Source organism: Rhipicephalus sanguineus, chromosome 2 (genome assembly GCF_013339695.2).
Source record: "Rhipicephalus sanguineus isolate Rsan-2018 chromosome 2, BIME_Rsan_1.4, whole genome shotgun sequence".
In the NCBI taxonomy this organism is placed as follows: domain Eukaryota; kingdom Metazoa; phylum Arthropoda; class Arachnida; order Ixodida; family Ixodidae; genus Rhipicephalus; species Rhipicephalus sanguineus.
In genome coordinates this window covers 146,991,906-147,008,545 of record NC_051177.1, presented here as the reverse complement: position 1 = coordinate 147,008,545, position 16,640 = coordinate 146,991,906, and the positions used below count along the sequence as shown (strand labels likewise).

At 48.2% G+C, this 16,640-nt stretch overlaps 1 protein-coding gene across 1 annotated transcript; it reads left to right on the top strand.

The window, feature by feature from the left end:
• Positions 1-3,752: 3,752 nt before the first annotated feature.
• LOC119381956 (uncharacterized) lies at positions 3,753-4,070 on the top strand. Its single transcript, XM_037649705.1, has one exon. It carries the CDS (start codon positions 3,753-3,755, stop codon positions 4,068-4,070), a length of 318 nt encoding a protein of 105 aa, XP_037505633.1.
• The last annotated feature ends 12,570 nt before the right edge of the window (positions 4,071-16,640 follow it).

Here is a 16,640-nt window from a genome sequence, read left to right as displayed (position 1 = left end):
AACACGGATTTAGGAAGACATGGGCAGACCTTGCAGCGCCCGAATGGGTTTATCCGGCTTTAGTAGAGGAATAATCATGGACTACCATGGTGGTGGTGGTTGTCATATTGCAGAAGCGGCGTTAGCATGGCCTCAATGGCCGGCAATTGTTCCGCCTGAACACTTTCTCTAGTGTAGGTGTCTGTCACCACGTTTTGAACAGCCTAGTGTCTCGCAGGAAGACCATCAAAATTCGTTGCACGCTCCTCGTAGTTGCCGCGGGCCCTTCAGAAAAAATGACGTCTTCAAATGTCCGGTGCCTATAGGCAAGCTGCGGACCATCGCTGGTCTTTCCACAACAAACTGCGGTCAAAGCCAAATAAAATTTTCTATGTCACCGATGTCACCGCAGAAGGCCCAAAATGGAGAAGCGTATCGCCCAGTCATGGATGATTAAGCCCAGGTGTATGCGGAGCCGGTTCTCATGCAGTACAATAGAGTCGCTGGTTCTCAAGAAAGTCCATGGATTACACATGCTTGTTGTGGAAACTCGCCTTGAAATGATTGCGTATCACATCTTTGGTGTTCCCAGTTCTCTTCCAGAAGCGCAAGTTTATGCCGCTATGAAAGATCACACAGCGTTCAGTAGCGCACCATTGGGGCCAGGAGCACTGCGACGGTTGGAATCATGCAACGACACCTCCAGATCGTCATACTTAAAGATTACGATCTGAAGACGATCCGTAGACCCACCGCTGGATGTTCGCAAACATACAGCGGTGGGTCTACGGGTAGTGCTGATGTTTCTGTTAGCTGGGGAAAAACTTGTAATGCTGACTCGTCGGATAAACCTTCAGGTTCAGTGCCACACTTAGATGTGGAGGATTCAACCATTTGCGTCCCAGCATGGCTCTGAAGTGGGCCCATAGCCAGCAATTTCTTTCGGAGGGGGGGGGGGAGGGGCGGGGGGCACTTGCTGAAAACCTTGACTATTTGAGAAAAACGCCTATTTTCATTATTTTAGCTAAAAACATCTACTTCACCAAAATTTCGGGGAAGGCCCGGGCCCCTAGCCCCCCCCCCCTCCTGGCTACGGGCCTACTCTGAAGATATGACATGCCTTAGGCCTATGACGTAATAATAATAATAATAATAATATTATTATTATTATTATTATTATTATTATTATTATTATTATTATTAATAATAATAACATCAACAATAATAATAACATTATCTGAGGTTTTACGTGCCAAAGCCACGATATGAATATGAGGCACGCCGTAGTGGAGGGCTCCGGAAGTTCTGGCCATCTAGTGTTCTTTAACGTGCACTGACATCGCACACTATACGGGTCTCTAGTATTTCGCCTCCATTGAAATGCGACCGCCACGGCACCCATGTGACGTGCGTCATTGAAAGTTTCACAGCGGAGCTGCCAGTGACGTACGGCAAGAAGGGCCGTACACTGCTCCACCTCTTTGGCTATGCGAGTAAGAAAGAATGCGTTTGTGACGAGCTGCCCGACCGGAACGGCGGCAAGCATTAAGGGCCCGTAGCCTACGATTCCACAATGTCAAAAAGCCAGAGTCGGGTTTCGGAGCATCAAACTTGGCAGAAACCTTAGCTGCAGCACTCTGCTTTATCGCACAAAGCTGTTTCACAAGCTCCTCCTGTCCTCGGTGATTGTCGTACTCGCTATGTGTCTTGTGATACTTGCGTGCTCCTCTTTCCTAGAACGTGTCTGTAGTGGTCGTGCTTTAGACCCTCGAGCGGCCCAGGACCGCACTAATGGATAATGATCACTAGCCGGCACATCCTTCACACGGGTACAATTTATTTCGTTGAGATTGCTCAAGGGAGTTAGGTCGCGGCAGCTGTCTTGTTGACATGTGTAGGCCAAAACAAGTTGATGAAGTTCTTTCATTGGCAATAAGTGCCGACTGCGTGCGTCAGCCGTGTCGTACCCCCCAAGCGGGTGCCTCGTGCTGCAGTCGCCGCATAGAATTACGCGATCTTGAGGGTAAATCCTTTTAAAGGTTTGAGGGTAAATCCACAACGCACGTAGCTTCATGCGCATTCATGGTCACACGCAGGCATTTAACTCATCATCACTACCTCGAGCCATTGCACATTGGAACGATCTTCCTGATCACATTGTATCCATCCCTAATCGTGAAACATTCCGTGATAACCTGATTTCATTGTACTCTAGCATTGTATAACGTTGTTCCGTCTTGCTGTTTGTTATCTTTTTCTTTTTTTTGCTTTTTGTCTGTATTCCTCTTTATTGTTTTGTAAATACTGATGCCCCCCTTACTCAATGCCCTTCAATGGGCCTGTAAGGCATTTTGAATAAATAAATAAATAAAGTGATCAACCCATGACATATTCACTCTGTGTTGTAGTGCCTACAGTCCCCGCATGAACTGAGAGAACCGGAGCTTGGGCTTCGATATTTAACGAAAGGCGTACTAATGCTACTTCTTGCGTCGGCGAGCACCACGCAGAAGTGTCGAGCACAGCATGAGGAACTCTTGAAGAAACCAGGACTACCAGGACGCATGCTTGACCGTTAGCATCAAGAGCAGCGTACTGCGATCTTGGACCGGGGCGCCTATTTTCTTAGAAGGGGCGGAGCACGCTGTGTATACGACCAAAGTTGGTTTGTATGTGCTAGTCTATTGTAAAATGGCCATAGGTAGCGCTGACGTCACTAATAACCTCCTAATGAGCTCCGCAAGCTTACGCCGCATTCCCCTGCAGTTCTATTGAAGATACCAAAATGGGGAATCCGGCAAAAATTGGCGCGTTGTTGCGCATACTAATTCGTCATCACGCTTTTTGCAAAGTGTTAGACGATTGGTATGGAGATGGTACAGTGGCTCGTCGAAACTCTTGTCGAATGGAAGGATTTTGCATGCTCAGAAAAGGAAGGATGCACCTGATCATTTCAGCCATGACCTGCTCAACGACGCGCTTCACCTGATCTTCGTCAAGGCGCACAGTATGTGAGAAATCTGCCCTGAAAGTCGCTTCTGCGGGCTGTCGCGCGGTGCGAAGGACTTCATCCCATTTTGGGTGCACAGGTGCCTGCGTGGGCTGCATCGATTGTTCGTTAGCAGGGAGCGCTTGCCTTGGTACTATAGGCACCGATGCCACCCCGTGCTTCATGTAGAGTACAGTCGCAATGATTTTGGGGCGAACACAGGAACGCGTGGCCTTTGAGCTCACAGCGCGGTTCAGCGGCGGCAACGAGAAGCATTGCTCACGCACAGTGTGTCCGGCGTGTGCAAATTCTCCCGCCGCGCGCATTGCGTCACGCAAGCAAGTGCGTGTTGTCTGCCGCGCGTACCGTAATAAGGTAGCCGTACGGTTCAGGAGTGGTGACGATGTTGAACTTCTCATTACGCTCCCCACGATGCATCAATAAACTTGAAAATATATCTAATGTTTTGGGGGCGTTCTCAAGATCATTGATGATCTGTAGCCAGGCCACGCATGCTCATGACACTTGTGGGCGTATTTAAAAAGCGGCTTCCGTCCTTGAGGAGCGTATATATATATATATATATATATATATATATATATATATATATATATATATATATATATATTCTTGCACATTACCGCATCTGTCAGAGGAGCAACTGAATTTCAGCAGGGCCCGCGTTTCCAAAGAGGAGAGGTGGAAAATCGTACAATATTCGCTCAAGGGATATTCACAACGCTCCATCGGTGCTCTCATGCAGAGGCCGCTAAAGACCGTCAACATGATTATTCAGGCATTCAGCAAGGAAGGCCGACTCTGTGATGCCCCACGCAGGCGTCGACCAAAGGCAACGACGGAGGATGAAGACGCCCTTATAGTAGCTACTGTCGTCGAGAACCCGTTCCAGTCCGCGAGGCAAGTGCGGGAGCAGCTAGATGTGGACACTTCCCTTGCTGCGGTCCGGCGACGCCTCCGAAGTGCTGGACTGCGAAATTTTGTAGCTGTACGAAAGCCGGTCGTCACTGCTTCGAACAGCAAGTCACGTCTCCAGTTTGCCGAAGCACAGACCTCATGGATGGCCGATGCTTGGGGCCGATGATCTTCTCGGATGAGTCGACTTTTACAACTCGCCAAGACCAACGGATGCGAGTTTGGCGAAACAGAAGCACACGGTAAGGAACTTTTTTTAATGCTCGTTTGATTTTGCGAAGGATGGTCAAAAATACGATTGCCATGCAGTTACGAGCCAGCCAGTGTGCAGAGAGTCGCCGCGAGTGGCCGAGACTGCGTGAACGTGCGGGGCGCGGTGTCATGGCATGGTCTCGGGCCTCTGCATCGCATAGAACGTGCCCTTACATCGGAGCGATACTGCACAGAAATTTTGGACAATGTGTTGCTGCCCTACGCCCACAGCGCCTTTCTCGATGCCGACATTATGTTTCAACATAACCTGGCGCCGGTTCACACGGAAAAAGTTGCATAGAAAACCGCAGAATCACCATGCTTTCATGGCCGGCCAAAGGCGCTGACATAAACATCTGCGAAAATATATGGGGGTATATAAGAGAAGCCATGGTGCGAAAACCTGTTCACCCGACGCTGGGGACGAGCTGTGGGCAGCCGTTCGACAAGAATGGGACGACCTTCGAGCGCATCATGACTTTGCGCCAGCGCTGTACGCGTCACTGCCCTCTAGGATGGCAGCAGTCGTTTCCGCAAAGGGTTGTATGACAAAATACTAACATCATCAAAGAGAAAATTATTCCTGCTTACTTATACTACTTCTAAACGGATCAACCTTTTGTTGAACTTGCACCAAAGAAAAGTTCGGACGTTTGTGTTCCATTGCCTGTTCGTTGTACGATAAGAACACAGCAGAAGGAAAACTAAAAGTGAAAAGTTGAAGTAATTACAACAGGGGCGTAGCCAAGGGGGGGGGGGGGGGTTCAAACCCCCCCCCCCCCGAAATTTCTAAGTTTTGCTTGCGTTTATAGGCACGCACGAACATACATAAAGTATGGTTGAACCCCCCCCCCCCCCCCCCGAAAAAAACTTCTGGCTACGCCCCTGAATTACAATAACGCCAAGCATAAGAAGCACAACGTTCCGAATTAAAAGCATCGAAATAGTAGTTTCTGTCATAATTTGGTTTCTATTGAGGGGGAAAAAACTGCTAGCAGACGACACAAGCGCCCTGCGATGACGTAATGCGCACGAAAGGAGCCTGCCCTCCCCGAGCATGCGCGCAGATATTGTGGCTGCCGTCTGACGGCGCTGGTGATATAGAAAGCCACGCGCTCCCGTGTTCCCCCTCAAAAAGATTGGGGCTGTACGTTCGTTGGGGTACTGCTTTTTGATTTAGCCCTCTGTTCCCTGGGCTGTCACTGAGGTACTAAGGAAGGAGACTCATCGACTGTGGGAGCGCTTGAAAAGCAAGGAGAGAAATCTGCTCCTACATCCTCTTCGCGTCGAGCTTGCGCAGGGATCCGATTAACTGGCGGTAGTTCGCCACGTTTCTCCCTTTCATGTTGTCGCGAAGCTAGAATGCGTCGGCGTGTAGCATTTCTAAGGTCCCCAGTAGCTTTCAGAACAGGGCACTTTCTGTCCGAATGCTGTGTATCGACCGCATGCACATACGACCACCTATCAACGTTCATCTTTCCTGCATACTGCCGGAGAATGGAATGCTTTTCCATCAGATATCACCCTCATCACCGCCATTGCTCAATTCAAAGCTGCCACTGACGACCATCTTTCAAGTCATGAAATCTAACCTGACCCGCCAGTTTTTTCGTTCGCCCACCCCTCCTGTAATGTCCCATGCGGGACCTTTGAGATATTATGAATAAATAAATGACTGCTTGCCTCCGCAGTTGCGTCAAAGCGGGTTCGCCCTTTCTGAGCTGTTATGTGATTCACCGTGCGAGATGCGGCCGCGGCCGTCACATCTACGCTCGTCTGCAGCTGGGCACGACCCTTTCCTCTGTCGAATTTTATGACGCAGTCCACAGATTGCCGACTTTGGTTGATAAGAAACCACTGGCAAGAGTGCACTATAAAGATGAATTTGGCATGGCAATTTACAGCACTCAAATGTAGTAAGAGCATCGCCCTTGTGGCCCATTGACCGAGCGCTAACTACCTTGCACGAGTAGCAAATTAAGTCAGGTTAGCCATAAGATGTTCATTGGGAAGCCCATTGGCGCGATAAATAACGACGCGGATCTGACCGCGATGAATAGTCTCGTAAGCTTGAATTGGCATTTAGTTGCCGCAAACGTAGTGACCGCATCGCAACCAAAAGATTTCATGTGTGGATGTGACATGTCCACCGCGAACTCATTGCTGCGTCCTAGTGGCCGTGTCTGAAATCCGGTATGAAAGTGAATCTTGTGTAGTTCTCTGGCTACTGTTGCGTGCAAAAGAAGCACGGGTATTGTACTTAGTTGTCCAGGGGACACAAACTTGATTATCACAGTATATTTAAGTGCTATTGCATCAGCTTTACGCTTACTGTTCTGTCGGCGTACAGTGTGCTGTTGGGTAACAGGTGTCTTGCGACTGCTTCTGCGCAGAGCTGATAGACGAAGCGATCAAGGCGACGGTGAGTTAAGGCAAATTTACATACATATAAACAGAGGCGTAACATATTCGGCACTGGGACCGACAGCTTATGGGGCTCGCACTGAGGTGCGACGACGACCCGGGATTTCTTCGTTCGCTGTCTCTCTCTCCGCGCAGCTTGGTTCTTTTATAGCCCTGGCCGAGTCCTTGCATCAGCCAGTAGTTCGAAGCCTCCAATCAGGAACCGCCGTTGGTCGCTGGCTCGAACCGGATCCGCGGATGAGAGGGCTTGCCGCACGTTGCGTCGGTTGCGTCAGACGCATCGCCGGAGTTGCCGGGGATTGCGTAAGACTCCTGCCTCGTTGCATCAGCTGGTGTTGACGCTGGTTGCGTCAGACGTTCTACCAGCTTCAATGCCTTGTCGAAGCAAGGAAGTTTTGGTTGGGAGTCCTGGCATAACAGTCAGCCGTGCTCATCGTCTAAGGGGAGTTTATCGCCACGGGCCCTCTCACTATCACAGCGACTTGCACGGGTTGCCTGATCGTGGTATTGCAGTTCGGCATGTTTGTCTACCTGTCGAACCTTAGCCTGAGCAGTCCGGGTGACATTCAACACAACCTTATGTTTTTTCACAGATTTAGACAAATGAGGAATGTTCTGTCCTACCTCAGAGAAGTTATTTCCAGCGCTGAGGACGGAGAAGGGGTGGAGACCGGTATCACCGGGACCTCTCGTCATGGCTTGGCTGTCATGTTGCTATCAGCGGCGACATTGCTTGGTGCAGGTTCTTCATCTCCCATGCAGACGTCAGCGGCAGGCGTATCCGGGTTGTGAGAACAACTTTCCTTGCCTGCTTGGCATGCAGGTAGAAGTGCTTAAGTTGCTGTTCGCCGGTGACGAGCACCGCGGTAGTGTCCCGTTCAATTATGGGGGGGGGGGGGGGGGCGTACCCCAAAAAATTCAGGGCGAAAACAACGATATCTCGGAAACGATACGAACGTGCGTCCAACGGTGCGGCTGCTTCCAGCGCCCCCCGTCGTTCTTTATCGATTCACCCCTGAATGGGTCATGTGTTGCCTCGTTCTTATCTAGAAGGCAACCTGTCCTTTTCGCTAACGATGAAAAGTGATTGCACAACGCACAGTATACTCACAGAAAAGATCGAGTAAAAAGGGCGTCTTTTTGTCCCACAACGATAATCATCATTTATTTTGCCTTCCTTCCCTTGCATTATCACCGCGCGCCAGGCAATTTCTGGTCACGAACGGTAGCGTTCTTGACCAAGGAAACGCAAGGAAACGCGAGCAAGCCAGATGACGATTATTATTGTGGGACAAAAAGACGCCCGTTTTACTCGATCTTTTCTCTGTGTATACATACACACAAACCTACCACTAAGTAGTTCCATATCGTCCATGGAATCTGCGGTCAGTGCTATAGCTGAGCCTGAGTTTAAATTAAGCCCACGCATTTCATCATGACACGACATGTTGCTGACTATTGCATTGAGGAAGTCAGACTATTTTTGTATTCTGCTGAATTAGGCAAGATTAACCAACCAACCTCTAAAGCAATGAAGCTGGGGAACATATTTTAATTAGGAAGTCGTAGATCGGGATACGAAACGTCCGATTAGACAGTCCCTAACATTGCATCCCGCACGTGTTAGCGTTTCTCTGCTTCCTGCCTCTCTGTGAATTCATCGTTGCTGGGAGAGAGGGAAAGAGAAAAAGAAATTAACATAATTAGGAGCAGACAAAAGCCTTTTGCACATGGGCAGTCTTAATCCAGAAACCCATGGACCCTCACCATCATCCTCGGTTTACGATGTTGCGGGGCAGGCTTGAATGCTGGGCTTCTCGATGTGCTCGAGTCCACTAACTTATTTATAGTCTTGTTACAAGCTGCCATCGCTGAAAGTTACCGTACGATAAGCAAGTCGAAGCTGGTTAATTATAGACTAAAGCGGAAACCTTGTTTAGCCCACCTGGTTCGGCCCAACTAAAACACTGAACACTTCTGTACTTTCGTCAGCTCACAGCCGCTTCAATATGGAGCAGTGGCAATGCTATTCATTTTCGAAGAGAGAAAATGAATTTCCTCAAACAGGAAGAGCATTTGATCGGCCCATAAAACGTGTACTGGTTTCCGCCCGTATTTGCGTCACCGATGATGGAAATTGTAGGCAATGCATAACAAAATAAAAGCATGACAAGGTGTTCTAACTTTATGGTGCCCCTACTCTGTGGTAGCGTCATCTGCAATATTGAAGCCTCAGTCGCGAAAGTGTCACATAGGCGGCCCGCATTGCAGAAAGCCTACAGTGCGTGGCTGGGACACGGAGGACAATCTTCACGGCTGTATTGTAGGACAGTTTTTATTATATAATGACGTGATTTCTGTTTTTAACGAAAAATTCGGCTCAATTGTTGGTTTCCCAGTGTGACGGCAATGACCATTCAAAAGAGAAGGGGGGGGGCAAGAGGGGCAGGCGCCCCCCTTGCTCCCCCTCCCCCGGTAAATACGCCTAAGAAAGCTACATTTATTACCTTTGTTGTAAATACACTAACCTAGATAATAATTATAACGAACCCAGTGCACCATGTGTACTTTAAATACGTATGTACAGCCGAAAGGAATAAAAAAACTATTTCTCATAGCATTCCTTGGTCGCGGAAGGAATGCTATGAGAAATAGTTTTTTTATTCCTTTCGGCTGTACATACGTATTTAAAGTACACATGGTGCACTGGGTTACATAGTTGAGCCCCGATGTCGGGGCTCAACTATGGGCTGTCCAGAGGGCCCACGATGCGGCGGTCGGGCTTGGCCTGACTGTCCCAACGTGGGAGCGGCCCGCTGCGCGTTGAGTCGTGCACCTCAGGGCTTACAATAAAGTTTCGCATCCATCCATCCATCATAGCATTCCTTTCATATAGCATATACAGTCTATAAGTTTTTGTGGCATGGTGTATAAGTTCATTTCTTCACGTGTCATTATGCGAAAAGTCAAATTATCAAGAGATTCCGGCTTTAAGCACGTTCCGACTGCTACATCACATGTCCTGCTGAGCTCAAGTGTCTTGCACTGCTTGCGCTAGCCGCAGGGGCGCGCAAAACCTGCCTTGCGATTTGTGAAGGCGTCGGCGGTGGTTGTTCTTAGGCTCCCATCACTGGAGCGAATTTCGCACGTCTCTGCGGATATGTGCAGATGAACATATCTGACCCGTTCATAATGATAATTTGGTGCACAGAACACGAAGACAAAAACGAGAAGTTCACAAGGACCAGCGCAGACCAGCGCAGAGCTGCTGCGCTGGTCCTTGTAAACTTCTCGTTTGTGTCCTCGTGTTGCGTGCGCAAAATTATCATTATGCAGCCAAACCAAATAGCCCGCCTTTCCGTTGTATTGCTGTCCCGCTCATCCTTTCCTCTTTTTTTTTTCACGAACGTCGTGCCACTCTTCGATATATTTTATAAAACTCCTCTTTGAAGGCTTCTCCTTGGAGGCTTTAGCATTATATGTTGTGCACGGTTTGTACCGTGAATATTTTTTTTTCATATTATAATGACGTATGGCCTTCCTCACGATGTTGTACCGGTAGAAGGTGGCGATTGGACTACGCGGGTAGGACAGCAGGAGGTGGGCGAAGCTTCAGATTTCAATCTATTTTTGGGGTTCCTTCCAGTTTGGCACTAAAGGCGCGAATAAGCTTCTCGACACTTACTAATGTGATGCATACGGTTCGAGGTTCTCCCTCAAACCCCCGAATTACCCGGCACATAGTTCGTAATTGCCCTTTTTAAGCCAGGTATTTCGTCAAGTTAATACATACTTTGCCCGACATACATTGCGCCACCTATATTTGCTGTTCCTGCACATTCCAACGCTGTTGCACCGGCATCGCGTAGCTCTTGCACCACATAGTTGAACAAGAGGAATGCTCAGACGTTAATAACGTGGGCACAAAGAATGTCGGGTCACATGACCACTTGGAGCCTTGACGGAGCCACGGAAAAAAGAATGTGTCTTTATAGTGATTCCATGCAACGAGTCTCCGCGCCGACCTTTCGTTTCGGTGGACTACCGGAACTTTCAAGACTGTTTCCCCGCTTTGAGCTCTGTGATCGCTCTTCCAATGATAAGCTATATACAGTGAAACCTCGGTGATACGATCACAGCTCATACGAATTTCGGGGTGATACGAATTTTTCGTTGGTCCCGGCCTAAGCCCATTGGCCTGCAATGTAATGGAGTATGGTTGTTGCGAACCGATTTTCACCCAGCGACGTTTGATACGAACGTACGCTGCCGCCAAGGTACGAAGAGGTTCTGGCCGCGCTGTCGCTGAAGACGCGCCAAGCACGTGTGAGCGCGGGAACGCAAGCGTGGGCATGCGCGCCGCACCGCCAAATCGTCAGGATCACGGTGTAAAAAAAGCCGGCAAATCCCACGCATTGTGGGAATCGATGTAATGCGAAGCAGCCAGCAAAGAGCTGCATACATCGTCTTGTATGTCATTGAGGAAAATGCGTGTCATGGTTTTCATGTTAACTCCTATTTTTTATGTTCGTCACACAGTCACGTCGCGCAATACCAACTTTGGGGTAGATCAAGCTAGCGAAACGGCCGCCAGCGTACCATGAGCGTGGCACGTAAGTCATGCTGTACATGACATGCGTGTCATGATTTTCATGTTAACTCGTGTTATTTATGTTCGTCACACAGTCACGTCGCAAGATACCGATTTTGGTGTATATCAAGCTAGCGAAACGGCCGCCAGCGCACCATGAGCGTGGCACGTAAGTCATGCTGTAGATGACATGGGTGTCATGAATTTTATGTTAACTCGTGTTTTTATGTTCGTCACGCAGTCACGTCGCGCAATACCAATTTTGGGGTACATCAAGCTAGCGAAACGGCCGCCGGCGCCCCATGAGCGTGGCACGTAAGTCATGCTGTATATGACATGCGTGTCATGATTTTCTTATTAACTCGTGTCTTTATGTTGGTCACACAGTCACGTCGCAAGATACCAATTTTGGTGTGTATAAAGCTAGCGAAACGGCCGCCAGCGCACCATGAGCGTGGCACGCAAGTCATGCTGTACATGACATGCGTGTCATGATTTTCATGTTAACTCGCGTGTTATTTATGTTCGTCACACAGTCACATCACGTAATACACATTTCGGGGTAGATCAAGCTAGCGAAACGGCCGCCAGTGCAGCATGAGCGTGGCACGTAAGTCATGCTGTACATGACATGCGTGTCATGATTTTCATGTTAACTCGCGTTATTTATGTTCGTCACACAGTCACGTCACAAGATACCAATTTTGGTGTATATAAAGCTAGCGAGACGGTCGCCAGCGCACCTTGAGCGTGGCACGTAAGTCATGCTGTACATGACATGCGTGTCATGATTGTCATGTTAATTCGTGTGTTATTTATCTTCGTCACACAGTCACGTCACGCATTATCAATGTCGGGGTAGGTCAAGCTAGCGAAACGGCCGCCAGCGCACCATGAGCGTAGCACGTAAGTCATGCTGTACATGACATGCATGTCATGATTTCCATGTTAACTCGTGTTATTTATGTTCATTACACAGTCACGTCGCAAGATACCAATTTTTGTGTATATAAAGCTAACGAAACGGCCGCCAGTGCACCATGAGCGTGGCACGTAAGTCATGCTGTACATGACATGCGTGTCATGATTTTCATGTTAACTCGCGTTATTTATGTTCGTCACACAGTCACGTCACGCAATACCCATTTCGGGGTAGATCAAGCTAGCGAAACGGCCGCCAGCGCACCATGAGCGTGGCACGTAAGTCATGCTGTACATGACACGCGTGTCATGATTTTCATGTTAACTTGTGTTATTTATGTTCGTTACACAGTCACGTCGCAAGATACCAATTTTTGTGTATATAAAGCTAGCGAAACGGCCGCCAGTGCACCATGAGCGTGGCACGTAAGTGATGCTGTACATGACATGCGTGTCATGATTTTCATGTTAACTCGCGTTATTTATGTTCGTCACACAGTCACGTCACGTAATACACATTACGGGGTAGATCAAGCTAGCGAAACGGCCGCCAGCGCACCATGAGCGTAGCACGTAAGTCATGCTGTACATGACATGCATGTCATGATTTTCATGTTAACTCGTGTTATTTATGTTCGTTACACAGTCACGTCGCAAGATACCAATTTTTGTGTATATAAAGCTAGCGAAACGGCCGCCAGTGCACCATGAGCGTGGCACGTAAGTGATGCTGTACATGACATGCGTGTCATGATTTTCATGTTAACTCGCGTTATTTATGTTCGTCACACAGTCACGTCACGTAATACACATTACGGGGTAGATCAAGCTAGCGAAACGGCCGCCAGCGCACCATGAGCGTAGCACGTAAGTCATGCTGTACATGACATGCATGTCATGATTTCCATGTTAACTCGTGTTATTTATGTTCGTTACACAGTCACGTCGCAAGATACCAATTTTTGTGTATATAAAGCTAACGAAACGGCCGCCAGTGCACCATGAGCGTGGCACGTAAGTCATGCTGTACATGACATGCGTGTCATGATTTTCATGTTAACTCGCGTTATTTATGTTCGTCACACAGTCACGTCACGCAATACCCATTTCGGGGTAGATCAAGCTAGCGAAACGGCCGCCAGCGCACCATGAGCGTGGCACGTAAGTCATGCTGTACATGACACGCGTGTCATGATTTTCATGTTAACTCGCGTCATTTATGTTCGTCACACAGTCACGTCACAAGATACCAATTTTGGTGTATATTAAGCTAGCGAAACGGCCGCCAGCGCACCATGAGCGTAGCACGTAAGTCATGCTGTCATGACATGCATGTCATGATTTTCATGTTAACTCGTGTTATTTATGTTCGTTACACAGTCACGTCGCGCAATACCAATTTTGGGGTACATCAAGCTAGCGAAACGGCCGCCGGCGCCCCATGAGCGTGGCACGTAAGTCATGCTGTACATGACATGCGTGTCATGATTTTCTTATTAACTCGTGTCTTTATGTTGGTCACACAGTCACGTCGCAAGATACCAATTTTGGTGTGTATAAAGCTAGCGAAACGGCCGCCAGCGCACCATGAGCGTGGCACGCAAGTCATGCTGTACATGACATGCGTGTCATGATTTTCATGTTAACTCGCGTGTTATTTATGTTCGTCACACAGTCACATCACGTAATACACATTTCGGGGTAGATCAAGCTAGCGAAACGGCCGCCAGTGCAGCATGAGCGTGGCACGTCAGTCATGCTGTACATGACATGCGTGTCATGATTTTCATGTTAACTCGCGTTATTTATGTTTGTCACACAGTCACGTCACAAGATACCAATTTTGGTGTATATAAAGCTAGCGAAACGGCCGCCAGTGCACCATGAGCGTGGCACGTAAGTCATGCTGTACATGACATGCGTGTCATGATTGTCATGTTAATTCGTGTGTTATTTATCTTCGTCACACAGTCACGTCACGCATTATCAATGTCGGGGTAGATCAAGCTAGCGAAACGGCCGCCAGCGCACCATGAGCGTAGCACGTAAGTCATGCTGTACATGACATGCATGTCATGATTTTCATGTTAACTTGTGTTATTTATGTTCGTTACACAGTCACGTCGCAAGATACCAATTTTTGTGTATATAAAGCTAGCGAAACGGCCGCCAGTGCACCATGAGCGTGGCACGTAAGTGATGCTGTACATGACATGCGTGTCATGATTTTCATGTTAACTCGCGTTATTTATGTTCGTCACACAGTCACGTCACGTAATACACATTACGGGGTAGATCAAGCTAGCGAAACGGCCGCCAGCGCACCATGAGCGTAGCACGTAAGTCATGCTGTACATGACATGCATGTCATGATTTCCATGTTAAATCGTGTTATTTATGTTCGTTACACAGTCACGTCGCAAGATACCAATTTTTGTGTATATAAAGCTAACGAAACGGCCGCCAGTGCACCATGAGCGTGGCACGTAAGTCATGCTGTACATGACATGCGTGTCATGATTTTCATGTTAACTCGCGTTATTTATGTTCGTCACACAGTCACGTCACGCAATACCCATTTCGGGGTAGATCAAGCTAGCGAAACGGCCGCCAGCGCACCATGAGCGTGGCACGTAAGTCATGCTGTACATGACACGCGTGTCATGATTTTCATGTTAACTCGCGTCATTTATGTTCGTCACACAGTCACGTCACAAGATACCAATTTTGGTGTATATTAAGCTAGCGAAACGGCCGCCAGCGCACCATGAGCGTAGCACGTAAGTCATGCTGTCATGACATGCATGTCATGATTTTCATGTTAACTCGTGTTATTTATGTTCGTTACACAGTCACGTCGCGCAATACCAATTTTGGGGTACATCAAGCTAGCGAAACGGCCGCCGGCGCCCCATGAGCGTGGCACGTAAGTCATGCTGTACATGACATGCGTGTCATGATTTTCTTATTAACTCGTGTCTTTATGTTGGTCACACAGTCACGTCGCAAGATACCAATTTTGGTGTGTATAAAGCTAGCGAAACGGCCGCCAGCGCACCATGAGCGTGGCACGCAAGTCATGCTGTACATGACATGCGTGTCATGATTTTCATGTTAACTCGCGTGTTATTTATGTTCGTCACACAGTCACATCACGTAATACACATTTCGGGGTAGATCAAGCTAGCGAAACGGCCGCCAGTGCAGCATGAGCGTGGCACGTCAGTCATGCTGTACATGACATGCGTGTCATGATTTTCATGTTAACTCGCGTTATTTATGTTTGTCACACAGTCACGTCACAAGATACCAATTTTGGTGTATATAAAGCTAGCGAAACGGCCGCCAGTGCACCATGAGCGTGGCACGTAAGTCATGCTGTACATGACATGCGTGTCATGATTGTCATGTTAATTCGTGTGTTATTTATCTTCGTCACACAGTCACGTCACGCATTATCAATGTCGGGGTAGATCAAGCTAGCGAAACGGCCGCCAGCGCACCATGAGCGTAGCACGTAAGTCATGCTGTACATGACATGCATGTCATGATTTTCATGTTAACTCGTGTTATTTATGTTCGTTACACAGTCACGTCGCAAGATACCAATTTTTGTGTATATAAAGCTAGCGAAACGGCCGCCAGTGCACCACGAGCGTGGCACGTAAGTCATGCGTTACATGACATGCGTGTCATGATTTTCATGTTAACTCGCGTTATTTATGTTCGTCACACAGTCACGTCACGTAATACACATTACGGGGTAGATCAAGCTAGCGAAACGGCCGCCAGTGCACCATGAGCGTGGCACGTATGTCATGCTGTACATGACATGCGTGTCATGATTGTCATGTTAATTCGTGTTATTTATGTTCGTTACACAGTCACGTCGCAAGATACCAGTTTTGGTGTGTATAAAGCTAGCAAACGGCCGCCAGCGCACCATGAGCGTGGCACGCAAGTCATGCTGTACATGACATGCGTGTCATGATTTTCATGTTAACTCGCGTGTTATTTATGTTCGTCATACAGTCACGTCACGCATTACCAATTTCGGGGTAGGTCAAGCTAGCGAAACGGCCGCCAGCGCACCATGAGCGTAGCACGTAAGTCATGCTGTACATGACATGCATGTCATGATTTTCATGTTAACTCGTGTTATTTATGTTCGTTACACAGTCACGTCGCAAGATACCAGTTTTGGTGTGTATAAAGCTAGCGAAACGGCCGCCAGCGCACCATGAGCGTGGCACGCAAGTCATGCTGTACATGACATGCGTGTCATGATTGTCATGTTAATTCGTGTTATTTATGTTCGTTACACAGTCACGTCGCAAGATACCAGTTTTGGTGTGTATAAAGCTAGCGAAACGGCCGCCAGCGCACCATGAGCGTGGCACGCAAGTCATGCTGTACATGACATGCGTGTCATGATTTTCATGTTAACTCGCGTGTTATTTATGTTCGTCACACAGTCACGTCACGCATTACCAATTTCGGGGTAGGTCAAGCTAGCGAAACGGCCGCCAGCGCACCATGAGCGTAGCACGT